Source organism: Symsagittifera roscoffensis, chromosome 5, assembly GCF_963678635.1.
Source record: "Symsagittifera roscoffensis chromosome 5, txSymRosc1.1, whole genome shotgun sequence".
NCBI classification, from domain to species: Eukaryota; Metazoa; Xenacoelomorpha; order Acoela; family Convolutidae; genus Symsagittifera; species Symsagittifera roscoffensis.
The window spans coordinates 46580182-46607943 of NC_087066.1; the positions used below are offsets into that span (position 1 = coordinate 46580182).

At 35.1% G+C, this 27762-nt stretch overlaps 1 protein-coding gene across 2 annotated transcripts; it reads left to right on the top strand.

Moving 5' to 3' along the window:
* Positions 1-1278: 1278 nt before the first annotated feature.
* On the top strand, positions 1279-27258 carry LOC134845871 (uncharacterized). Of its 2 annotated transcripts, none has more exons than XM_063862973.1 (4): positions 1279-4593; positions 22269-22720; positions 24558-24899; positions 25425-27258. In XM_063862973.1, exons 1-4 carry the CDS (start codon positions 2785-2787, stop codon positions 26911-26913), a joined length of 4092 nt encoding a protein of 1363 aa, XP_063719043.1. In that variant the 5' UTR covers positions 1279-2784; the 3' UTR covers positions 26914-27258. The 2 variants fall into 2 exon arrangements, with proteins under 2 accessions (XP_063719043.1, XP_063719044.1); XM_063862974.1 differs by having other exon boundaries at positions 24576-24899.
* The last annotated feature ends 504 nt before the right edge of the window (positions 27259-27762 follow it).

The following is a 27762-nucleotide window of genomic DNA, read 5'->3' on the forward strand; positions in this document are numbered from 1 at the left end:
GTATTTTTTTTCATATTGATTGGTGCTGCTAATGCGTCATAATTCGCTTGCATCATTTAGCAATTATGTAGACTCATTATTGGCGTGGGTCACGTAAGAAATTTTGTAGACTCAACGTTTTACTCATTCAGTTTTTCCCAGTAGCGTTATCGGTCATTTTTTGCTTGTGTATGCCTCTGTGTAAAACTCCCTTTGCCGCTTTCTCGTTTTTGTTTGCGAAATTGCAGCTTCGCCTTTGCGTTAAAGTGTAAGTCATTGGACCAGAGTAGAGTAGTCGCATTCCAAAAACTCAGGGTTGCTGCTTGATACGTGATTGGGTACCAGTACGGTAGTTAAATAAAATACGATTGGTTCCTAGTTGCAACGAAAGTTTTCAGGCGTTGCAATATTCTAAAGCATGCTTTGCATTTGTTTATTTGTGTTTTTAGGGTCCATATCCGAATAGGGGAATCCATTTTTCATACTTATTTTTTCTTGGAACCCAAAAATCTTTTTGTACCCCTGATTAAAGGATGTAGACATGAATCATCCAGCATACCCTCCTTTCTGCATCGAAAATGAGAAGGTATTGTCTTGGTTTTAGAGAAGGTATTGTCTTTGATTTTTGTCTTAAAACGGCAGACAACATTTCTTATTGCAACCGACTTCGTGGCCGTATGTGAACCGATGTAGATCAAGGACACTTCTTATTCAGGCATTTAACGCTCTTTGCTCAATCCGTTATAAGTTTTCAATGAAATGTTCGAAATCGGAGTTTAGGCCATCAATTGTAGATTCTTCGATCGAAACCAAACAAGCCACGTAATAACTTGAACCCTGTTAATTTGAGCATAATTTTGAACATGCCATATCTCGAGCAATTGCAAAATAGCAGAAAAATCTGCAAGGAAATTTTCCCACCGATTTTTGGGTTGGCTTGATAATACGGCAATTAAGCTGAAATTTGAACAAATGCATCTTATTTTGATCCAAAATTTGAAATTCAATTTCACGTTTTATATCGTGCAAAAAAGTTGTCGGTTTATTATTCTTTCGGTTTTCCAAGTTGTCGATGATTTGTAGGTATGTTTTATCTTCATGTTAGCCAAGCTAGTGAAAATGTACAAAAGAGGCAGGCGGGTTTTATCGAAGCAATGGTCTCGACCTATGAGATTGGATTCGGGCTCAAACATCCGAGTTTGTTGAGCAAACAGTTCAAAATCCTGTCATAGAGTTTCAGCCACGGCTATCTTTATAAACTCAAACATAGATTAAACGACTTAGGTAAAGACACTGTTTATTAATGCGAAATAGTCTAAGCTATTTGAAACATTCAGGCGTCACTTATCACTCCATGCAAAGATTATTAATCAGGGACTAGTTTGGGTCTCAGTGAAAGTTCATCTGAACAGAAACGAGTTCGGTTGATAAGACAATATACATGGCCCAATATTACCCAAATTTGTTTCTTATTAGCGCAACAAATCCGATTAATCAACTATTCTAATTTTCGCTAACATTAGTGTTACTTTTGTGATGTTGTATCATTCTTTTAATCTTTAAATCTTCTTCACATTTTGTCTTTTGTTTCAATCCTAAAGTAGTTATTTTTTTATGAAAACAAATGAAGTTTTGTCGCCTAAACCACGTTATTATTCCGCGGGCGAAAGTTAGACCGCCAAATTGTAAATCAAATCGACATTGAAATACATTTTGAAGATATTTGACTACCTCAAACGTTAAAAAATGCATCAAAGAGAAATTATTAACAAAAGTCAATATTTTTCTAAGGCGGTTTATTTCGAATTCATTTAGTATTTTTCTTCTGTTTTTGTTATTTGTCGCTCTGAATACTTGAATTGTTTGCCTGTTTTATACAAGGTTCAATCGTTAAGTTTGAACTGTTGTTTTGTCGTGAAATACCTGTATGCGAGTTCGACTGTTTCTAAACATCGTGCCGAGTAGACAAAACATCGTGCGGAATGGAATTATTTACTGGGGAGGCAAAGTTTGTCTGAGTTAGTTTTGGGCGGTGTTTACTGAGGCAATCAACCATTTACTTTAGCAGTTGGTTACAACTTAATTGCAAATACAAATCGAAAAAGTTGGATTCATGGCGTTTTTGATAAACAATATTTAACGAGAGTATTCTTCAATCATTTCGAAACTATTTAAATGATTTTTTTGAACTGTTACTGTTTCTTTGAGAAAATGTTTATTTATGTTCTTGTTAAAATCTTCAGTTAACCAGAGAACTGAATTGTCTAGACGCAGATGTTGAAATAACGCTTCAATAAACTAACCTTTATTTTTTGTTACTAGCCGCCCTTATCGTTCAATTTATTATAGCCACCGCCTGAAAACTGTCGTTTTACTGTAACGCATCGTTAAAAACCAAAGTATCTAAAAAGACACTTTAAAGTTAAAGTTCAATTTTATTCACTCAAGATACTTATTCTGAGCCAGCATAAGTTAACACTTGTTTTCAGGCGACATAAACTAAGATTCCGCGTAATTTCCCAGCAAATGAAAGCGTTTAGTTTTATTCAATCTTTTATTTTTATCCCAGATTTTTTATATATTTTCCTTATCGAATAATCGCAATTGTCGCTTTATCTACACAGCACAGATTTGTTGAAACAATATTTCTGACTCTGTTGTTTGTTAATAGGTCGTTTTTACGCTAATTTATTTCCTCTTTTATTGAATCGTCGCATCTTTTGCTTAAAGTTCACCTCTCTTTCTTGCTTAGTTTTTTTCAATCAGTTGGAACTTATTGTGAGTAATAATATTGGTCCATTTGACATGGCATTCAACATGCCGTATATGCCATTTTGCCCACCTAGGTTCCCTAGAGCGCCTCCTTGGGGTTCGAACTTCAGCCAACAACAGCCCTCTCCATTCGCACTCCCCTCACTGTCACCGCCCGATATCCCAACACAGCCGCCATCGACTTCTCTGCCCGTACTGGGAACTGAGAATCATCGCCGTTACTTGGACTGGAAGAAGCTAGCCCACACCTACCCTTCGCTTTTCGACACTCCTTCACAACATTACAATCGGGCAAACCATGCGGCGGTTTTGAACACTATCAGAAGGAGGAACCATCACGACATTGGGATCCCAGCAGCACCTCAAATGCACCCGGCTCGGTTGGACCCAAGATTAAAAGATTTAGCGGAGCTGAATACCTTTTTTGCCAACATTTCACAGGGTATTATCACACCATCAGGCGACAAATGTAGTCAAAGAACAGCGGGAAGTCGTCCGTTTCTGAACGCCTCTCGACCTCCATTGCCGCCACTGATTCTACCCCCGACTCCGATTGCCTCGATATCGCCGCAAGAAACTCAAAAAATCTTTTCTGATATCGATGATGTCACTCCTGATGAGAATGAAAATTTAATCACGAGACATCATCTGACCAAATTGAGCAGCAAAACCAACGACCGAAATATTCAAGTTTTTGATAATAAAAAATTGAGCCCCGAAGATGTTGTTCTGATTGAAGACGACGAAGATGAGAGTTCTGATCTATTTGTTCTTGATTACGCGGAAATCGCGGGTCAAAAATTGGCCGTTCTGTTTTTCGATTCTGGCGAACCGTACTTCTGTGTGAATGAAATCCTGGAAAAACTGCTTCCGGATGTTGACAACTCAGTGGCGAAACTGGACAAAGTTTCAAAACAGTTCAACTGGATTTTGCCACGACTTGCTACTTCAGGGCAGCTGAAACTGCTGAAAAGTCACTCAATAATTAATGAAGCGGATCCGTTTTGCGGTTTAATCCAGCGCTCGCTTGCAGAATATCTTGTCCAATGGTGCTGTATGCACAAGCATTCATCTGATAATCGTAAAATTGATTATTCTTCAGAAAGTGTTTCAGCAAGAATTGACGACGGAATAATCGTCCATCATCAATGTTTTGGTTCAAACGAAGGAGTTTTCCTGACGGATATTTCAAAAGATTCACTTGATATCTCTTTGGATCCATGCGTACAATGTTTGACATGTAACAGAGTCCTAACTTGTCAGCAGTTTGTTTGTCACAGTCACAATGTACCTTCAAACGAGCATCATTGGGGGTTCAATTCGAATATGTGGTATTTATACTTGCAAGTAAAGGAAAAACAGTCCAATTTCAGCACAAAGCTGCTGTTATGGACGAAATTTTTAGAAAAATTTTGTAGCATTTCAGACAAAGTCGCACACGAAAACGTAATGGATTTTTCCAAAAAATCATTTTATAATTTCGTTGAAACTTCGAGCTCTGATGGCGAATTGACTGATGATCAACTTAACCGAGCAGACTCAAATTTGTTTTCAAGTTCTAATTATAACTCAGAAAGCGAAGAGATAAAACACGAGCTGAGTATTGACGAGGAAGATGAAATTCCGACTGTTGAAATTGGCGACTCATCGCTGGGGGACGAAGATGAAGTCGGGTCTGGAGCCGAAGATGACGAAGTTGAAGTGTGTGACTCCGTGACACCAGCAGCCGAAGTTGAGTCCGACTCAGATCCAACTGCTGGTCGAGAGATCGACGATGAGAAGAAGACCATTTCAGAAACACATTCAGCACATCAGGTTGAAGTGAAACTCGAGATCTTTGAGGTAATATATTGTACCAGTTAAGATCAAGATCCTCGTTTTTATGCTTTTGGTGTCTCCGACCCCCTTGAAAAAATGTCACGTTTAGGCCGGTGTCTTTTACGTTAGTCATCTCTTTCTCCAAGCGTCCATTTGAAAAAAAAACAAATTCACTGCACTGGCACATTTGTTTTTGTATTTACGTAAATGGTACCGAATAAATATCTGTAAAATCTTCAGGTTCGTTTTCCAAAAATAATTTTTTGAAATTCCGGTAAAAATGGAGTATTTTAAAACATTTTACAGCCAAATTTAATTAAGTGAAAATAGTTTTCGGTAGTCGCCTTTTCAATTTTTAGTTTTTGTCTTATTATAGTTTTTTTTCCAGTCACCGAATGTAAAGATGAACTTTGAATGCTCGTTATCTTTTTTTTCCACTATGGCAAATCAAAATTAGAGATCTATTCATTTGATTTATTACCTAAAATCCTTTTTGTTAGTCGTGATTCGTGCTGCATTGGGTTATTTATTTTTTCTAGTAAATTAATTCGTGAACATCTTATTTGGAAGGAAGCATGCGTGGTCATTTTCTTTCCAATTTTTCACAGCTCTTCGATAATTTATAAGTTATGATGTGAATACTAGGCGTTAAGTTGCTATAGCCTCCAGGCAGTTAAATGATCCAGATAATTACTATAATAATCAGTGCTCGGGGGTATGCTGTGGTTTCTTTAGTAAACCGGGGAGTATAATTGGGCGAAGCGTTTTAGCAGCAGAGCAATATAAGAAGCAATTGTTGAAAAAATTTTCACCCACCAAATGTGCCGGAAGGATTTTATTTTTGGTTTTTTGTTAGTTAGGAAATTTCTTTCTTGATTTTTGCTACATTTTGTTAAGTTGAAACATAATTTTGCTCTCATTCTTCTGTCTCCGGTAACAGTTTTCCTTTCTTCGAAGTTTAATCTGAGGAAAACTCTTCAGAATACATATGCAAATTGTTTTTTAAATGTGAGAACTGTCACGTTTATTGTTCCGACTTTCGATTCGGAAGTAACGGAATATTTGTGCTCGGGGTGGGTTTTTTTTTCTTCAGACAAATTTCGACTTTTTAACTAGCCATTTTTGACGGAATTTTTTTATATCATTCGAAAGGTATTGTTGTCCTGAGCTCAAATTTGAAAAGATATTTTACCTGTAATCATTTTTCGTAAAGTTATGGGGGTTTAAAGATTGCCAATTTGGCCAATTTGGGACAATTAACGCGCGATATATTTCGCGCTATTAACGCGTAAGCGGAGATTTAATCCGACTTAGAAATCGTTCCAAATTGGTTAGAAGTAGCTTATTTGCCATAATTGATTTGTTACAAGGAGCGAAATCTATCTTTTTGTACTTTACATGGCGTGTGGGGGGATGATTTTCGTTAAAAAAGTTTCAAATTTTAGAGAAAAAAAAATTTCATTTTATTTTATTACATTTTATTTTCATAGGTTATTACTGCTCCTTAAACGTTAAAAGGCATTCTGAACATTCAGGGCTTCGCCCTGATACGAGCAGTCTTGTTGTTCTGACTTTCGATACGAAAGTAACGGAATATTTGTGCTCGGGGTGGGTTTTTTTTCTTCAGACAAATTTCGACTTTTTAACTAGCCATTTTTGACAAAATTTTATAATATCATTCGAAAGCTACTGTTGTCCTGAGCTTAAATTTGAGCAGATATTTCACCTGTGACAATTTTTCGTAAAGTTATGGGGTTTTAAAGATTGCCATTTTGGCCAATTTGGGACAATTAACGCGCGATATATTTCGCGCTATTAACGCGTAAGCGGAGATTTAATCCGTCTTAGAAATTGTTATAAATTGGTTGAAAGGAGCTTATTTGCCATAACTGATTTGTTACAAGGAGTGAATTCTATCCTTTTGTACTTTATATGGCGTGTGGGAGGATGATTTTCAAAAAAAAAATTCAATTTTAGAATTTTTTTTTTCATTTTGTTCTATATCATTTAATTTTTTTAATGTTATTACTGCTCCATGTACCTTAAAAGGCAGTCGGAACATTCGGGATTTTACCCTGATACGAGCAGTCTTGTTAATCTTTAGTGCCTATTGATAGAGCAGTCAAATTTAAGCGCTTCTGAGCGAGTGTCTTGTAATCGATAACTAGACTTTTTTCACTTCGTACAAACCTGTAACAGGTTTGTCTTGCTTCATTATGATTTATTAGTAATTATCCGTTAGCTGCCTACTTGGCGTAGTGTTAAGGCGCCTGCTGGAGGGTCCAAAGGTCTGGGATCAGACTCCCCGGGGTTACTTGTTGTTTTTTTTTGGATTTTATGCCTTTACGCCTAATTTTTATTATAATTTTGGTCAGTCTGCATCTGAACTCTTGTCGGATTAGTTTCAGTTTTTAACGGTCATTTCAATACTCATAAATGTTATATTTAGGGTTTTAACCCTTGTAAGTACATCAACAGTATACGTGCTAAAATAAGTACGTGCAAATAAAAAAAAACGTTTTTGTGCACCTTTTGGAAAGTTTTGACCAAGATGTTGCGCTTTTTTCGGCGCCCGCTCCCCTTCAAAACTAGTCTATATTGGCGCCGAAGGTACTTTTAACAAAATTTTTGGGGTTGGTCGGCCTTAAATCGATGTTACAAAATAATACCAAAGAGGGGACCCTTTAGTTGGTGAGGGGGTCGAATCCCTGAGGTTTTTTGGCAATAATATTGTTTTGGCTCAACGCGTCTAACCTAATTTGGTCGGCTTAGTAACTGCTTCGCAATTTTTGTATTATTTTTATTTCGAGTATATGGCGTTGGTTTCATCTTCTTTCGCCTCTCTGATAATTGCTGCTTTTTGCTCCGACCATTGAAAATGGGGAGGAACTTTGTATTCGGGTGTGTTTTAGTTTTTTCTTTTTGTTTTCCACGCAAAATCAGGTACCACAACTAATCATCGGACTGAGTTGAGTGATATATCATATTAAAGCCCTTACAATTGTGTTTGAACCGCGTTAAAAGATTTCGAAAAAATGTTCTCAATGTCGAGAAAAACCGGTTTGAAATTTTTGATTTTTGTCTTAATTCAAGCGAATAAAGCGAGCGAGCGTCTTGTTTTAATTGCTTAAAAGCTTACAATAGCGTAAATTAAAACTCCCGAACTTAGTTTTATTTGAGTAACGTTAGTTTACTTTGAGTATTTTAGCGCCTTTTGGAATCTTAATTTTCATGAAACTGCAAAACTTGAAAAATTTTTAGATTTTTCAAGTATGTTTTCTACAAAAATTGATTTTCAATTCGCTTATTCTACTATGACTGTCGAATAAACCTAATCTCCAGATTTTTGTCCGGTTCCTTTTATCGTATCTTCCTGAAAATAAACGACAATAAATTGAAAAAAACTTTGTTGTATTTTTGTAAGACTATGGTCGGAACATTCTTTACTTGCACAGTAACCGGCTGTATTTCTTAGATATATTTCTTAGAAGCCTAGATATAAAAATACATTTGTGGCGTCATCCTTGAAAAATAATTTGGTGATGAAAACAAGTTGCAAATTACCTTTAGAAGTTACTGACCCCTTATATTTTTTAAAATTTTTTCTCTGTTTGTATTTAATTTGTTTAACCATTTTCGACGTTCCTGGGCACACTATAGGGTTTTGTATTACACAAATGCTTTTTACACAGGAAATTTAAAAATTAAAAGTAAAAACCCTTTTTGTATATGGCTCAAAAGCTTATTTTAAAATTTCAGTAGTTGAAGTTCGTTGCGCTTTTCTTTGACAGATTGAAGTTTATCTTCGATATCAAAACAAAACAAGACTGCTCGTATCAGGGCGAAGCCTTGAATGTTCCGACTGCCTTTTAATGTTTATGGAGCAGTAATAACCTATAAAAAAATTAAATGTAATAAAATAAAATTAAATTTTTTTCTTAAATTTGAATTTTTTTATAAGAAAATCATCACCCCACACGCCATATAAAGTACAAAAGAATAGATTTCGCTTCTTGTAACAAATCAATTATGGCAAATAAGCTTCTTTCAACCAATTTGGAACGATTTCTAGGACGGAATAAATTTCCGCTTACGCGTTAATAGTGCGAAATATATCGCGCGTTAATTGTCCCAAATTGGCCAAAATGGCAATCTTTAAACCCCCATAACTTCACAAAAAATGATCACAGGTGAAATATCTTTTCAAATTTAAGCTCAGGATAACAAAAACTTTTGAATGATAATAAAAAAATTCCGTCAAAAATGGCTAGTTAAAAAGTCGAAATTTGTCTGAAGAACAAAAAACCCACCCCGAGCACAAATATTCCATTACTTTCGTATCGAAAGTCGGAACAATAATAAATCAGACTTCAACTAAAAACATTTATAATAACTTTTGGTTCTATTGCGAGAAAAGTTGAGTCTGGACAACGTTATAGTATGGACAAAAATTACATTTTTTTTGGTAATTGTTTGGAAGGGCTAGAAGAGGTTTTTGACTAAAAATTAGAAAATTAAAAATTAGGTTTTTCCCTCATTTTAGGAATTTTTATTTAGAAAATGTGATAAGCTATTTTTCCTAGACTATTTATGGAATTGACTGGAAAGTGTTTTTTTTGGGGTATGAAATTGTCTAATATGCCCTTTCGTGCGTGGAGTTTAACCCGGGTTGCTAACCAGGAGCTTTGACCTTGCAAATGATAATACTATACTAGGTATCACTAGAGATTATACTTTAAGGCAAGGATAATTTTCTTCTTGCCGAGAAATTTTCTTCAAATGTTTTCGATTTTTTTTGTTCTTGTATTAACTATAGTCTTATTCAATTGTTACGGACTCTAATTTTCAAAATTATTCTGGTCGAAATAAAAAACATTTTATTTTCTCATACTTTCATCTCCGTGTTTTCCAATTTTGTTCTTCAGACTATGAGCGTGGACGAAGTTAGACAAACTTGTATTAGGGTTTTTCAAAACTGTCATTATTTTCAGCCTGATATTTGTTTTGTTATAGATAAATATGTTTCTAGTCTCTCAGTAGCATTTTCCAAGAAAGAGTTTGATTTTTTGACAGGTTATTTTGAATGGTATTATGAATTCGGATGAACTTATTCTAATGAAACACTAGATTTTTACCTAATTATAGCGAACAGCTGCTACCTTTGGGTAACTCGTTATTTTAATCGTCAAGGGAATTTTTCTGAGCTAATTTACTTTCGTTTCTCATTTGTTATGATTTTGATGGTGACGTTTGAGATAGGTGTCAGGGCTGTTTAGTCGGGTGCTATTGGTCCACATAACTCCAACTAAATAATGCTCAGTTTGAACTAAATGGCATCTTCCTGTTTACTCCACCCGGTAAATAACTCAGTAAACAAACTCAAATATCTGATCGCAAACAACTACATCCGCTTTTTGACATGGTCATCCATCAGCATTGACTCCAGTTATAACCCACTGTATTAACTAATGGATTAGAGCCTTACAAATTGTACTGTGTTTAATTTATTGAGAACTTCAAAACTTGAGGAATTTATTCGAAACTTGATTCTATGCTAATACATTTGGTGAGTTAAATTTTCCAACGGTTTTAGAGATTTAGATTAAGAAACTTTTGATTTTGACTATCATTCTAAACTTTTGAAATTAGTGCCTTTGAAACCTGAGTTTATTTCAAGAACTCAACACTCTTCTAATCTATTTTTTTTTCAGTAATTAGTCAGCCAAATATAAAAGTTAACTACTAGCGATGTGACATTTTTAAATTAGAAACTTGCGGGCCTAGAAGTTTAGTAGTACTTCAGTGAAACGTCAAAGCAATGTGTGACCCTTTTTGGAATGGTCAAGAGACGAGATAAAAGGTGACAGCAGGTTTTGAATCGCGGCTAGTATACCACAAATCGTATGTGATGGGAGCTGTCCGTTCGATTGTTTACAAGGCTCTAAGTCCCCTATAATGGCTATCTAAAAATATACTATATTAGAGCTTTTGTTAAGTTATAAATAAAAACCGAGCAAATAATAAATAATTCCAATATTTACAAAAGCAAAATTAGTTTTTTGATCTTATTTTTGGTGTTATTAAATTCATGTTATGTACCATTTGAGTTTTTTTGCCAAAAATATAATTTTGTCCGACTTATCAGCCTGCTTAAATTCTCATTGCCAAAAATTTAAGAACTAAATAATGCTCAAACTATTTCCGATTCCGAAGTTCTGTGAAGAGTTTTTTGCAGCAGTTTTTTCATCAAATTCTGTTAGTTGTTTGTCTAACCGCGCTGCAATAAGCCGCATGATTAATTATATAAATGATGAGCAAAATATTCGATGAAAATCAGCTGTGTGTCTTGTGATATTTTCCTGGTCTGCGAATGAATTTTAGTTCAGATGATTTATTCACGAGGGAAAAGACTAACATACAAGCTGTTCAACTCTTTACGAAGAACCGATGTTGCCCTCCTGGTTACGAATTACATGCATTTTATGTATTTTTTTTGGGCCGGGCAATTTACGTACTTTTTAACCCCGCCCTCAAGCACTAACCACCAAGTTTTTTGATCAAAAATCCTTTCAATTTAAGACCAATATATTGCCATTTTTATGATTATTATCTCCATTTTTTGCAACAAAAATTTTTCATCGCAGAATGCAACAGAAATTTTCATTGGTATAAAAATACAGACTGATGCTGAGACTTCCAAAATTAGACTTACGTATAATACAGAACAAGGGGATACCTATCTCATTGATAATTTTTTTCATCTTTGCAAAGGTTTGTTCGCGATTTGAAAAAGCTGCCTTTTTGTACCTAGAAAGTTCTTTAACACTAAGTTTGGGTCGATAATGTTCATTCTCATGTCTGAATCCGTTCCAAACCACCTGCGATGGCATTTTTAATTTGTCGATTTGAAAAATGTGTGAATAATTTATTCGTGTATTCAAAAGAGCGCCCCGCCTGCTTAATGAAAAATCTAAAACAGTTTCCTTTATTTGTTAATTTCAGGTGTTTTTTCCTGTTCCACAGAATTTAGTTGTTAGCTTTGTTTCAAAAAATTGTTTAAATTTTAGCAAATCTTTGGTTTGTTTGTGTCATCAATACGGTAAGAATTTGACCAAAAATTGCCATTGAACTGTGTTTGCTGAAATTTGGTTTGTGGTTTGAAGCAATTCTTAAAACGATTTCAGCTGCTTTTTTTTTCATTATGTTTTCGCCTCAAATTTTGAGTGATGCGATTAAGTTTTTCAGACATTCATTTTTATCAAATTTTCAGAATCGTAATTATCGAACTTTAGGGACGTCAATTTTATCATTACGATATAGCTTTTTAATTTGCTGCGTCAGTTTTGGGTGAAAAGGCAGAAATTTATTTACTTGACAGGTATGAACGAATTATTTGTTTTTTTTTACTGGGAAAACAACCCAGCATTGAGCGATTAACCAAAAATTTCTGTAGATCGAGTGCATCTTTTCTATTATTTTTTGATGCAAAACAATTAATATTTTAGAAGTACTGCAAGCTTCTAAAATCAAAGGCGTTATAGTTTTAAATACCTGTTTCAGATGTTATTTTTAAGAACTTCTGATGTTTTTTGATTTAGAAATTGTCAATAGGGACGAGAAATTCGAGTGTGTGAAATTGATTTTTGGGCGGCTGTAAAAGTGAAGATCTATTCGATATTCCAACCCCTTGCCTCTCTTAACTGTGAAGAATGATACATTTGTTGGTTTTAAGCCTTGTTTGGTTTTGTTTGATGAGTCAGTTCATGACAGCCCATTTTTAATTTTTTCATTGTGGGAAAGAAATTTCGATTGATGAGTTGAAAAAAGAGGTTCCTATTGTAACTGCCTATTTTGATTTGAAATCTTTGATTTCATGATAAATGTTAGAATGCGTCCTTGAGAGCGTACTTGAAATTCTGTTAAGTTAGCATATTTTATCGGAGAGATGATAAAAGCATCATAAAAGCACTTTGCAGGGACATATTTGAAGCTACGGTTATCCCTTTTTTTAATCTTTGAAGAGTTTAAAGCGAACGCTCTAACTTCAACCAATGACTTTTTGTTGTTAATAAGGACCTGTGAAAAAAAAGAAGACAAATTTCGGAAAAGTTCGAGCTTGAAAAGAAAATGGAAAAATAATAATCATCGAATATAGCTGAATTATGGGAAAAACCGTTGGAGCTCATTTGACCACATTTCACAGTTTTTTCATTGTCAGATAAATACTGAAAATATGTCAAAATAATGTCTAGACTGGGACTAATTAACAGCGAACTTTTAGATATGGGTCGTTTTTGTCGCTCTTAAAAAAAGAAGTTATGAACACATGTGGCAGCTATCAAAGTAATCTGGCGCAGCTCCTATAAAATAAGAACACATTATGTCAGATTCCCGTTCAACTAGCTGAAAAATTGTTTTTAAATTTTCCGAAATTTTTCTGTTGTGTCTAGAAGCGAATTCTTTTGGCAACTTAGACCTCAAATTGGAATGTTTTTTTTTGAGGAAGATGAATTCTCTGTTTCGACATTGTATTTAGCAACAAAAATTTAGAAAAACATTTAACTGCAGGCACAAAATTGATTATTTCTTACTCCTTTTAACATTCGGAAGGCTAGGAAGAAATTTGTCAAAATTTGCTTGATAAAAAATGGCTGTTTTGGCCCAGTATGAAATACGATTGTAGGGTTTTCCTAGGACCACAGTCGTTAATTAGAGTTAATTAGAAAATGCAAGGAGCAAGATAAGGGCGAAATTGAGGTTGCAATTAGAAGGAAGGGCCATTTTGAGCATGAATGATTTCGAGATGCGATGGACATCTCGAAGAAATCTAAAAGCAGGAAAAAACTACAAAAACAAAACCATATCAGAAGCTGGAGTCATTGTGATAACTTAAAGATCATAGGCCTCTCGGAAACATTAAGTTATGATGGGAAAAGTGAACCAGTGGAAAAAATCGAAAAAAAAAATAATGGAGGCGCCATTGGTGCAACATTGGCCCATAAAGATATATGCGCTGCACACAAACTCTCAGCAAGATCGACCAACCCAACTTGTGATTGTTCGAACTTCGAAGAGAATAAAAAAAAGATGAACCATATTAAAATTGCGGAACCATATTAAAATCTCTTAAAAACTAAGCTCAGCTTGCGTTGACATGTTAAAAATGACGAAAGCGGAGCAAACACGTCAGTAGACCAGTGCACAGAATGGCACATTATTTTAAATGTTTGAAAGGAAGTTCAAAAAATTACAAGTTAATGGGCATTGTGAGGGTGTAAACTTTCCGAGCGACAGTTTTCAGAGTAAACTGAAATTTTTCTACAGTGTATTCGGTATGTCAGTGAACTAGGAGGATCATCCAAGAGCAAAACCAAAAATGGCAATTAAAGTGCGAAGTCTCTTAAAAGTACCAAGAATGTTAAGAGAAACCTCTAAAACGTTTCGGGTCGCCTATCAACATGATTTGTATAGAAAAAATTAATCCAATCGCTTTTTAGCTGTTTGATTAAAATTTCTTTTGTTTAGCAGACCGCTTTTGTTCAGCAAATTCTTAAAAACAACAAATAAAACAAGTTCTTTAAATTATAAAATTCTTGAAATTATTGTCGTTTTTTGTACGTGGTGTGTTCATCAACAATTGTCTTCGAAAAAAATAACAAACAAAACAATTCAAAAAAATTTCCAAATCTTTTCAATTGTTTTGAACAATAGTTTAAAAAATCGTTTCTTGCCCGATAAGTGCCAAATATAGCTTTCAAAACTAGTTTCCGTTTGAAAAATTATGTTTTTTTTAGCCTAAATTACCAATTTAACGAGTTATCTCCACTTTATATGGTCGAAATTAGACGAAAAACCGAAAATTTTAAGCAGGCTTTTCTCGACACTGGGAATTTTGTTTGGAAATAATTAATGTCGTTCAAATCACGACTGAAAGGGCTTCAATATGGTATATCAATCAACCCAGTCCGATGGTTATTCGTGGTAATTGATTTTGCGTTAAAAACAAAAACTGGTCGGAAAAAAAACTGAGAAGATGACAAAATCTATCAAAAAGCAAGCTCTTCCTAAAAGTCAGAACAAAGTTTCGTAGCCCTCATTGCTGGTCAATTTTATTCTAAAGATAGTCAATATTGCTGAAATGACAACATAAAAGCAGAGGTGCAAATTAAAAATGCTGATGCATCAAAATTCCTTTTTAAAGAGTAAAATATTTCATTTCATTTTATATTTCATTTCATAGAAGGAAAAAACCATAAGCGGTTCAGACCTAAGAATATCTAAATTGCAGATATGAGTCACTTGCTTTTCATTCATCACTTATATGTGATAGCCGGGGAGGGTTCTCATGCTTGAAGGACCAAAAGCTTGAAAAATTTCAACCAATCAAAATCGCTAAGCGTACTTATTGGCTAAATGCCTTTCCCACAAAATCGAAGTCAAAATTAACAGAAAATGTTTTAAGCTGTACAATTCGTGCAGATCTAAAAAATTTTGTTTTTGTTTGTTTTTCCATTTTTCGTAAATCGGTATCTTTGAAATATTAAATTTTTTCCAATCCACCTTCGATCCGGCAATATTTGAAAAATCATCTGCTTATTATCTAAACGGTCAGTATTAACCTTAGTTGCCTGGATTTATTTTCTTACTTTGAGATTTTCGCGATTTACTTTGAGTTTGTGAAAACTCAATTCTGATTGGCTCAAAGGAAGCTAAAATTAATTTCACGCATTCGGTCCTTCAAGCATGAGGGACGCCACCGTGATAGCCCATTACTTAACATACTACTAAGATATCACATAACTATTGCGTATTTACTGAGTCTTAAATTAGGCCAAAAAATACCACTACATAAACAGAAAGCAAAACAAAATTAAATAACCATCGTTCAATGGTATTTTTAGGGGCTGCAGGACAAACTTTTGAGACGTTCATGAACTTTTGCTTGCATAATTCTCTGGAAAAACTCATTTTGGAGCTCAGCAAAAAATTGCCATAGTTCAAGTTCTAGCCGAAATTAGTGGACGTTACACGTTTGGAAGGTTAAATATCTAAATGTAGCGCTTAGCCAATTTCTAGAAAGCAGCTGACGTTATTGATCTCCTTCAAAGAAAAAATTCTAGCAAAACTTGAATGATGCACAGTTTGCTGAGTTTCTTATTGTTGAACTCACAGTTATCTTTCTAATAGATCTCAAAGTTTTCATATAAAAACAAAAAAATCTGATTGGATGCCAAAACTAGCAAGACACAGGGTTCAGTTCATGATCCCATTTCTGTTCTTCATTTTCATCAATGAAGTTTATCAGGCACCATCAAATTCCACAGTTTTTTGTGAAGGATTATCGTATCTTAGCATGCGTCACAAATTTTATGCGTGAAAAAAGGAACGTTTTTTTTCCCGAAGAAACAAACAACGTTAACTTTTTTAGAGTAAAAAATAAATTTTTCAGATATCCACATAGATCTTCAAAAATATACTTGAGTCGCAGCATCCGAAAAAACACATATACTTTATACTAGATAGTAGGTCGTTTACTTGCCTATGAGGGAGCATGTTTTTGTTCCGACCATTGAAGATGGCAAGGAACTTCGTATCCGGGTGTGTTTTTTCTTTTTTTTTGTTTTCCTTGCAAAATCAGCTACTACAATTGATCATCGAACGGGGTTGAGTTATATATCATATTAAAGCTTTTTCAGTCGTGATTCGAACGATTAAAAAACTCCAAAAAAAATCCCAGTGTTGAGAAAAACCGGTTCGAAATTTTTATTCTTCGTCTAATTTTGAAAGAGCAGGCTTTTTATAGGAGGATAATGGCAGATTAGTAGTAAATTAAACTCGAATGTTTCATCCAAAACCTAAAAAAATCTAATACAAAATATTCAAATTTTTCAAAACACCATCTTAGGAAAAATTACTTCAAAAATTCAAAAACAAAATTCTGCCAAATAATTGAAAAAATTTCTTTTTTTTTTAAAATTAGTTTATTTGTTGTTTTTTGAAGAAAACTGATTTCAAGATGCCTTTTAACACTATGAATATTGGAAAGGTCTAAATGTAAGCTTTGGTCCAGTTTCTTTTATCATACCACGCATAAAACAATTGGAACTATTTTTCAAAAAAAAAACTTTTTTTTGTAGTTTTTTAAGAATACAGTCGGAACATTCTGTGCAACTTGCTCAGCAATCGGCTGCCCTTGTTTTCTTTTGCAAATCAAAAAACAATAACAGACGGGAAAATAGAGCGAACGATCTTCTTTCCAACAAAATATGACAGAATAACAGATATCTTCGTGACTTTTGCTGAGTCCGCGACTGACATGTCAATCAGTTCATTGAACTGCATAATTTGGTTGAAATGTTAAATATTTTAGGCAAAGAAAAAAGTGCTAAATTTTTGCTACTATTTTTGTACACACGACACTTAATCATGCACACAAAGAAATCGAGGCGCAAATGCTCGAAATTCGATAATCGAAAAGAAAAAATTGTGAAAAAAGAACACAATTTTGTTCAAAGTTTAGAGATAATTACATAGTAGACAAGGACGCAAAGATACCATGTATATATATATATATATATATATATATATATATATATATATATATATATATATAATTGTCTGATTGAAACCAGACTATCCCCAAAGTGATTCCGATCTAGCCTACAAATTTTACCCTTCAAATCCTTCTAGTTACAAAAATCGTATTTTTTCAGGATTTTTCAGACAACAATTTTTTGAAGTTTTTTAAGCCACTTCAGCAATCAATACTACCTATTTTTGTTTATTTTAATTTTGGATCTTTTTCACACATTTTGGAGTTTTCGAGATGAACAGAGGTGAAGCTGCGCTTCGCAAACACTTGCGAGAAGACGACCAAAAAGCAGCTCTATCAAGTGACATTAGAAAAAGTAGAAATAAGCGTCAATTTTGCAAAAACTCGAAGCTTAGCAAAAACTGGAAGTAGCAAAAAATTTGCGACCTGGCGAATTTGAGTCTCACGCACTAACAATTCAGGCACGGATGCTTGAAATCCCAAAAAACTAGCAACCAATAACGCACGTACATATGCTAATAAATTGCCAATTCGATGCAGCAAAAGTAGCACCAAACACAAAAAGATTTTGCATTAAAATAAAATGCAAATCATAGAGCCACATTATGTATAAGCTATGCATTTCAAAAAAGTGCGAGATACATTGAGTTTGAAAATTTCTGAAATCGAGATTTTATTATTGTTGTGTTGTTCGAAACAAATAGCATTTTTCGGTTCACTTGATGAATTAAAAATGCATCAACTGTGTAAATTTATAACTATTCGAATGTCAAAACACGTGTTATCAATAAGCTGTTAAGGTGCAACAAATAAGCTGTCATGCCAATTCGATGCAGCAAATATTGCAGCAATTATAGTAGTCGCAACAGAAGTAGCAAAAAAAATTGCGACATTTGTTGGAAAAAAAAGAAAGTTCGTACTATAACATATTGCTTCGCAAGTGTAAACATAGCCGACTGAAAATTGGAAAAGAGTATGAACGCAAGTAAATAGAAAAAAAATACACTGACTTTGTTGAAAAAGTTTCAACTTTCGAATTTAGAAAAAAAAGATGCTCTCAAAGCTCTTTGAATTTGTAAAACAATTTATGATTGGCGCGTTTTTGATAAGATTAACCCAATTTGAATAGACTGGATTAAAAGGTAAACTTTTTATTCCACTGCAAAAATATTAAACTCCACTTTCGAAACTAGAAATTTTTCACGATTTTTTTGCGACATTTTCATGTTTGTATTTGGAACAGGCTAGTTACGTAAATTTAAGCGGATGAATTTCAATTGAACTCAAACAGTGCATATTTACCCAAATGCATTCATAAATGCATGAATATGTATGAATGCACATTTGTGGTTATTAGAGCATTTTGAGTTTTTTCCTGAAAAAAACCGCCAAGACCTATATAAGAGTCTTCACTGCAATCATTACTCGTAAAAAGTTTTAATCACTTTTGTTTTGGGTGTGAAATTTACTTCGTAAGTTTTTTGTAGACTCTCAGTGATTGTTCTATTTGCCTTTGTCTATACAGTCCAGTTATCAAATTTGACGGTTTTCCTAAATGTTGTTCCGACCATTGAAAATGGGTAGGAACTTTGTAGTCGGGTGTGTTTCAGTTTTTTTTTCGTTTTTCCTCTTAAACCCAAGCACAAAAGTACTCAGCGATATGGGTAGTAAAACATCGTATTAAACAACTCTGTCAAGAACATTAAAATAGTCCTCCCAGTTTTGAGAAAAACAGGTTTAAAATTTTTGATTATTGTGAGTAGGCTTACAATAGCTTATTGATGCTTAATTCTAGCCTAGAGTTTTTCAGCGCCATTTTGGGGATCAAAAGTTTCAAAAAGTCACAACTTTTGCTTTTTCTTTTGTTGTTCTAGTCATTTTTCTATAAAAACTGTGGTCTAATTTGCCTATTTTACAATGACTGTCGAATAAGCCTAAGTTTTAGTTTTTCATTCAGATCCTTTTATCACACCACGCAGAAAAAACAACACTAATTTGAGTTTAAAAAATTTTTAGCAATTTTTTAAGACTACGGTCGGAACATTCTGTGCTACTTGCACAGTAAGCGGCCGTCCTTGCTTCTAATTTGTTTTTACTTTTCTCGAATATATAATCATAAATTTGGAGAAATAACTATTTTCTTTTTTGTTACTGAATTCCCAGAACCGGAACCGAAAGTTTACAGGGACAGAAACGAGCACCACCTAGTTGTCATAATATTATACAGAGGCAAAGCGCAACTTATCACCACTTGGGAAATAACACAAACATAAAGCATAAGAAGTCTAAAAATGAAAAAAGTTTCAAAAAATTAGTTTTACCAACATTTTTTTTTCATGACTCGATAGAGGTTGATTCTAGGCAAACGTGCCAGCTATTTGAGTAATTAATTAATTAGCAAGGGAACCAAAACTTACGATGAATATGGTTTCATAAAAAATCTTTAGTTTTAAGTCCCAACTCAAAATACAATTAACAACACCTGCACTTGCAATGAAAATTGCTTACATCACAAGAAAAATCCATGATGTTGTGGCTGAGCCGGCAGTCTTTGAGCAGACACTTGTTGCGCCGGGGAAAATGATTTGGAAAAATAGTAATTTGAAAAGTTTCAAGTCATCCTCACTGAAATTACAAAACAAAACACTTTCACTTGCAACACCACGAAAATTTGCTGACAGCACTGGCAAGATATGGGGTGTGGCAACTAACCCGCAAAACTTGAACAGACAAACGAATTTCTGACATTTCAATTTTTACTGATTTTTTTCTTCAATTGAATACATACTCGAACCCCAGACTTTGGGATGCAAAGGCCACGGCGTTACCTCTAGACTAAGTGGGAAGGAACCTGAAAGTTGAGAAGGTTCGAAAATAAAGCAAGTTAAAAACTTATAAGAAAAGTTGTTTACAGGAAAAAAGTCTAGTTCCCGATTACAAGACACTTGTTCTCGATTTTTAATAATTAATCATAGCAAATCTCTTTAACGCTCGTGCGGTTTTGTTTATTCAAAGCAAAAAAACATCAACAGTTTTAACATCAAAGGAGCGTTAACACTTTGAACTTGATGTTTTCTTCCTTCTAACCATTTAAATTTATGGCGGTGCTATTGGTTGTGCTTACGTAAAACTTTTTTACCGATGAAAAGGCAGTCACACCAGAGCTATTATATGTTATTGCTTGCTCCAGCTTGAGGCAGTCATCAAATTAAACTTAATAAGCGGAAAAAGATGAAACATTGCTTCATAAATGAGAAAAGTTTAGTCTTTTGATGATAAAACTTTTAGACTAAAAGAAACGATTAAAATTAAAACTAACCAAAATAATTTAAAAACGAAAATAAGAAACTCAGCGTTGCTTCATAACCTTAACATAACTTTTAGCTTGTTACAAATGTTACTAGCTATCATCCGTTTTCTCAACTACCTATCAAATGGATATTTTTTTGGTCAATCAAACCATCTTCTCCATAGAAAATGCTGTCTAAAGGAGGAATTTGAAAAACTTTGCAGCCCGTGTTTTTTGTTGTTGTAGTTGTATTCAAAAAGCGGTAGTGAAAATGTGACTGAACATGAATCCAGAAATCAGCCTCGAAAATATATGATTGCAAAGCGATTTGAGGTTTTCTCGAAGAAAATTATCGAATAGCTATGCACAGTGGAATTTTTTCTACGAACTTAAATACGACGAATTTTTCTACGTGTTAAATAGTTTTTTTTCACAAAACAATTTGATAATGTCCTGATTTCAAAACTGAAAAATTATATCACCTGCGTTTAAAAATGGCAAAATAAGTCAATTGGCGGAAGAGTTCAAATTAGCCAAGCATGTCAAGAAGTGATCAGCATTCAAATGATAATTGCAATTTGAATTGAGACAAACTGTTGGTCATTTTAACACTCAACAGCTCAAATGATATCAACTCGATTGTTTTTGCATCCAATTCGCCAATGTTTTGGCGTTTCGGCTACTTCAACTAGACAGTGACTCCCGAGTTTTTTTATTCAGCACTAGAGCCATGTGGGCAAAGTCGAGCGACCTTCTTTGAGGATATGAAAGCAGCAATCTTCTGGTGTTATTGCCTAGGTTTCATAAGAACTTTTAAGCAGTTCAATGTGAGGTAAGGAGTCAAAAGCGGTCGTAAGAAGCCTACAACGAGCCATCTTTTGTACAGGCACTTTGGATTTGAACTTTCATCGATTTTGTTAGTTTCGCGATAAAAGCCGTTGCTGTAAGGCAACTTTTTCTTAAACCGTGGCTGTAACGAGATGACATACTATCGCATCGAGATAAGGCATTCGATTCCCTGCCATGGCAATGATAGTGTGTGAGAACGAGCTCTCACTTGATCACTAGCTTCAGATCTACCACAATCTGGCCAATTTCGGCTGCAATAGTGGTACCACGTGAAAATTCTAGACGGAAAAAAACGGCCTTGAGTCGCTAAAAACAGCTTCGCTCAACAAAATAACTGGGGACGTTGCGAATTGTAGAAGCCAGAAAATTATAGGTGCAATCGCATCTCATGTTTACTCTGCTTTAACAAGAGAAGATCCCACAGTCGAATTTTTTCTCATTCGTATGCCTATGCCTTCGCTAAATGACTTAGAGGATGTTCTGCTCTTTGTATGTGAAAGGGATAAATATATTGACAACAGTTTCTGTTTAAACAGCTTGATAGATTGTGGTTCAAAATGGCTGTCAATTATAAGAGGAACTTTTAAGTTTCCGTTAATGTTTTTGTTGATTATGATGATGTCACGTTCTCTTTCATTGTTCCCATGAGAAGGTTGGTAAATTATAGTAGTGTCAGCTGCTTTCAATAATTTATTTCAAAATAATTTTTTCTTTTTTTTTGTAATTGAAGAGAGGAACTGAAAAAGACTTGAAACTTTAGACGTTGCAGGAAATTGGGTTTTTTTAACCATTACAATCCCCAGCTTTGTCACAAAAATTCCAACCCCGTCGCCGTACACTTTATTATTATGTTGGGGGTGGGTTTAATTAAAAAGACTAGAACTTGTTTGAAAATGTTAAATTACCGCCGCCGTCCTACTCGATTCTGACCTAGCATCTCCACCAACCCCTCCCCCCCCCCCCCTCCCATCGCAGTAAGTAGTTGGACGTGGTGTGTTATTCTTTAAGGTTTGTGACTCAGTAGAAGCATCAGATTCAATGGGTGAACCGGCAGCAGAATCATTCGCCACGGGGTTAAATCTGTCCTTGCGAGACGTTGAACACTTACCACTACCTGATTTTGACTCTTCGGGCCATGCACGCCTATTTCAAGGTCAACTTCAGGGATTGCCAGGTCAATGTCAGCGGCTTGCAGGTCATGAACATCCGGACTCATTGGGTCATTTGTCTTCATTTCAAGGTCACGGATCACCTTGTCAGGTTCAGGGTCCATCAGGATTCCACGAGGTGATGAGGTATCCTCCGAGAGCTAAATCGGAATTGATTCCCGAAACCAATTGGGCTGTGAGTGATTCTACATTGGATGTCACTCTGGTGCCTAGATGTCTCAGTGCGGGAATTGTGGACTGTTATTACGACTCGGTACCTGTCGGCAGTTCGACCGACGGGCACCAAAACATGTGAGAAATAAAGTATTTTTCTGAACTAAATTTAATTATTACCCTTGCGATAAGCAAGGGTAGTGTAACCGGGTACTAGACTTTTTCCTGCAAACAACGCTGTTCACACAATTCGCACGTGGACTGAATTCGCATGTGTTTTACTGCAGGGGTAAATGCAGTATGTTCATGCTAGGTATATGCCTTGTGTGCCTGTCATGGGTTCATAAAAAAAATTTGTGCCTAAAAATTTCGGTATTTTTTCGGCACTTGAGTGTCGGCTTTAATTCCGTCGGCTCATTTTCCGAATTATTTTTTTTTTCAATTACTTTTTGTTAGTTTTCATAAGACTGGTTGAAGTCTTGCAAAATGTTTTGGGCAAATCTAAATAATTTTCGCAGACCCTTCGTAATGAAAGCGAAAACTTTGAAAATGTAAACAAAAAGCTTAAAATGTTTATTTTTTTTGTTTTCAGTTTGCACAATAAAGTTTGTTTCAACCTTTTATGCTTGTTCAATCAGTGTTTGTTCAATCGGCGGTTTTTATCAATTTTTGTTTGGTGTAGGTAATTGAGTATGTTTTCACAATTTTTTTTAATTTTTTTTGTTTGAGATTACTACAATTGAAAATATGTTCTTATTGCTTTTTAGCCCATTTTGTTTCAAAAAGTACTGTTTAGAATTTTGTTCAGATCAAATTTCTTGTGTTTCTAATCTAATTTGTCTTGGCTTCTAAAAATTGAAGAATAATGTTCGGTATTTATGTCTTTTATTTACTTATTTAAAAAGTGCATCAGAGTTAGTGATTTTTGGTTCTTTCATCAATGCAGTTCACCAATGGTGTCTTCGGAAGACTTCGATGAATAGCAGGAAGGTTTTAAATGTAAGTTGGAGCTAGCCCGATTTTGTAGCTTATTAATTTCTTAAGATGTCTTTCCAACAAATTTGTAATCTGTTTTTCTTATAATTTTTTTCTTGACTTACTGTTTTTGCATCGCAAGTGGTGCAAAAAGCTGCTTAGCCTTTGTGTAAGTTTTTTTTCAAATTTTTTCGACATTTCAATTTGTAAATGGTCGGCTGTGGTTTTATGCTAAAAATAAAATACCAAAACATAAATCTCTAAGAATTTGAGTTTTTTTTTCTGAAAAAAAATGAATTAATTTTTTCAAGTTTTTGTTTTTTTTTCGACTTTTCAATTTGTAAATTTCAAGTTTTCGACTGAATTTATGTCGAAACATTGAAAATGACAAAACATAAACATGCCAGAAATTAATTTGTTTCTTAACTAAAAGTAATTGTAGGCTTTCGACTTTTTATATTTTCAGCGTTTCAATATGTAATTTTTCGAGACTAAAATAATATTGAAAAATGAAATACAAAAATTGGGACAACCATAAAAGTTAGGTCGATCGGGACAACTAAAAATTAGGTGAGTTGTTGCCAATAGGTATAACATAAAGTCTGAACAGCATCATGTTAAGTTAAGTTAAAAAATCATATACACAATTTTGATTAATTTTTGACCGATTAAGAGTAATTCAATTGATTAGAAAATGCACGCATTTTTTTAATCAATTAGTCAATCGAGTGCCAATTATAACTTCAAATTGGTTGAACAAGTAGTGTTTCAAATATCGCTTCGAACCAAATACCACGTGTATTATAGACTCAATTAAGTTTAGGATACGAAATAGACCATTCTAAGTATTAAAAAAGTGTTTCGAGTTTGATGGCTTTCTTGAACGATCTTGAATTCACTTATCCAGAAAAATTACAATATTATAAAATAGCGTAATTTTTTTTATCTGGAAGGGCTATGAAAAAATGCACAAAATCTGATAATTGTTCTCATTTTACAGTATTATGTTGAGGAGCAGTGTTGAACCGTTAAATATCGACGTAGGAAATGAGAGCGCGCTCCAATTAGATCAAACTTCCAAAAATTTGACCAATTCGGCAGTCGGAACTTTCGGTGACCTTCCTTCCTCCGCAGTTTCCCAGCTTTCGTTTGCGTTGGATGTCAAGAAGGATTGGCCTCTGGATTCGGTATTGGGACGGTTTTATTCTCTCCAGCAACTGAAACTTACCGGTGAAGTGGAATTGAACTTAAATCGAGATCTGGTCGAAACTGCAGATGAAAGTGGACCATTAGATTTGTCTGTAAAAGATAAAAATGTCTCGCCAGAAATTCAAGTAGAAAGGTAAGAAGAATGATTCCATGAGTTGATGGTTGAGCTTGGTAGTAGCAGATTAAAGGGCTTAAAAAACCAGGGCGACCTTAAAAAACAGGTCGACAAAATTTTCAAAATTTTTTGAAAATCCTCGATCCGTCCCTTGGTAGAAGGATATGGTTCGTATGCACTGTCTCGTCGCAAAGAGGACTTCTTACTCTCACAAAGTGACATTTTACCGATCAATTTCTTGCCGATGATCCTAAAGCGCCAATTGAAATACAATTGGACAGAGAAGTGCGCCAGAACACGTGATTGCTGTCCAAAAAAATTCAATTTTCTTATTTTTGCATAAACTTGGAAAACTAATAGTTTTCGATCTTTCAGCGCCTATTGGGAAGCTTCGAAAACAAAATTTGTCGGCCAAAATTGCGTTTGTTGGAAAATTTCAGAACGATACGATCTTTTTAGAACTGACTATGGCCAATTTGCGTCGATACAGGTGTTTCCTTGATCTATCTAAACCTTAGTTTCTCAATTATTCGATTGTTTCAGCCGATTGCCTACGTCTTTTGCACATTTGAAGCGAGCCCGAAGTCCCATTTCACCCGAATTGGTGACAGCCAAGAAACGAGCAAGTAAAACCGCGAGCCTCGAGGAGCATCGAAGTGTGTCATCTTCGCCCCAAGTCGGAGCGTCAAAAATTCATCCGAGAAATGTTGCAATGAGCGTCTCGCCTGCTAATATATTCAGCCTTAACAAAAGTTCAAGTGATGGTCAAGGATCAACAAACAATCACAGCCATGTAATAAATGGCTCCGAAGTAAGAAACGGTCACGCTTATATGTCAAATTTGCCAGACAATTTAGTTGCAGGAGTTAACCGAATTTCGGTTCCAAATCATGAAATTGGCAAGGCGAGTCCTTTTCACAATCAGTTCTTGGGAATGTCAAGAGTTCCCGAAAATTTGTTATCGAAGCACTACCCGGTAGCTACTCCTGGCCATTTAAATGGGGGCCATAACACTCGGTTATTGAATCGCACTAAGGAGTTCCCTCCCAGACTATCACCTGAACATCTTCTAGAATATTCCACGTCTCTTTTGACATCAGAAGTATCAAAATTACCTCTCAATTCTCAGCAGCAGTATCACCTCAATAGGATAGCACACTCGATCAAATCTCAAGTGGCGTCCCTTCAAAATCAACACCGGGTTCTCATGAATCATAGGTCAGAAGTGATGAAAGGACTCCTGGCAGAAATTGAGAGTCTTAAGTCGAATAGTCGACAGACAACACAACCACCTGCCATGTGCTCTGGAACTACTCCTATGATCGGATCCGGATCCAGTTCGGGATTCGGGATAGCCTCGCTAAACAGTCATGGAAACTCTCCGATATCAGTTGTCGAAAGACAAAGACTTCTAATGAATCACAACGGAGTGATCAATCATAGTCCCCATCCCCAGCAGACATATCATCACCACAAGGAGCACATGTTACCCAGACCTCCAACTTTACCATTCCAACCTCCGCCTTTTCAACCGCCAAATAGTCCAGCTCATGCTAGTCATTTTTTGCACGCTTATAATCATTTGCGACGCCAGCAGCAGCAGAATCTAAATACGAATCCAGTAGCACCGCCGCCATTTGGTTTGTCTAATCTCGAGGGGATGGGTTTGCATCAGAACTTATCTCACCCCCTCTCTAATCACAATCGGGGCCTTCTACCCAACTCCGGACTGGCTGTTCACAGAATACACCAACAAAACTCACAAAACCTCAGTCAGAATTTGAACAGCAATTTGAACTCAGGGAATTTTCACAATAGCTCAAATTCATCACTCGCCTCATCTGCGTCGCCTGCGGCGGCGTCTGTGGTCACGGGGGGCTACCCGGTAGCACCGGGCGTCTGCGATGGTCGCTTCTTGTCGTCCCCGCGACACCATATGGAGTACGAGCGCTTCTTAGCTCATTGCTCCCCACCTCAAAAACCAAAACTGCCTTTTTCTATGCGTCAAGTTCCGGCCGACATTCTTACATAACCAAATGTATTTTCTACCGTGAATTAGACATTACATAATCAGTAATTTTGAAGATCTGCCATTCTTTCAATAGTTAGAATAGTATAATATCAGTAGATTCCATGTCTGAAGAGCGTTTATGGAGTCCAATTTGATCTGAAATAAATTGAGTAATCAAACGTCATTTCTTACTGCTTTATTGAAAAATTAAAAATTAAACTTATAAATAATGCTTGTGTATATCTTCGCTTTCCTTTTGCCTTTCTGATGTAATAATTTGAAATTTATTTTCCTTGTGTACAATATGTCGATGAATAGTTTAAAGCGATTGTTCCTTTAAGTAAACTGATTACTTCCTTCCGCAATTCTTCGGTCAATTTATCCTTACTTGAATTAATATTAATTGATTTTAAATTTTAAATATAATTTATATATCAAGAATCAAAATTATGTTTTTAAGCTTGTAGTGGAAGCAATATGGACATCAACTTTAGAGTTTTGACCCCCTCGCTGCCCAACTCGTTCAGCGGCGAATTTAGGCTAGGGTTTTTTCTTGGGGGGGGGGGGGGGGGGGGGGAGGTAGGGGTAGGGACAGACGTGCTTTTCCTCCTGAAGTTGACCCCTCTCCATAAGGTCTCCTGTTAATACTATTTTCAGGCACTTGTTTCCGGCCGACAAAATCCTAATTTTTTTCATGGCACCTTTGGAACCATTATTTATTACTTTGTTTTGATGTTCGAAATTGAATTGAGGCTAGCTACTTGCCGTAAGTTTCCATTTTGAGAGACAAATGTTTGTCATTTTTTACTTTCATTTATCAGTTTCTTTATTTATCAGGGTAAGATTTTTTTCAAAATAAAAAAGTAGTTT

What these genes read in the sequence shown, in the direction of transcription:
- LOC134845871 (XM_063862973.1), top strand. Translation starts at nt 2,785, where the DNA reads ATGGCATTCAACATGCCGTATATGCCATTTTGCCCACCTAGGTTCCCT. An exon ending in ACCGACGGGCACCAAAACAT is followed by an intron (nt 22,721 to 24,557) that starts GTGAGAAATAAA and finishes CTCATTTTACAG; the next exon opens with TATTATGTTGAGGAGCAGTG. An exon ending in CCAGAAATTCAAGTAGAAAG is followed by an intron (nt 24,900 to 25,424) that starts GTAAGAAGAATG and finishes CGATTGTTTCAG; the next exon opens with CCGATTGCCTACGTCTTTTG.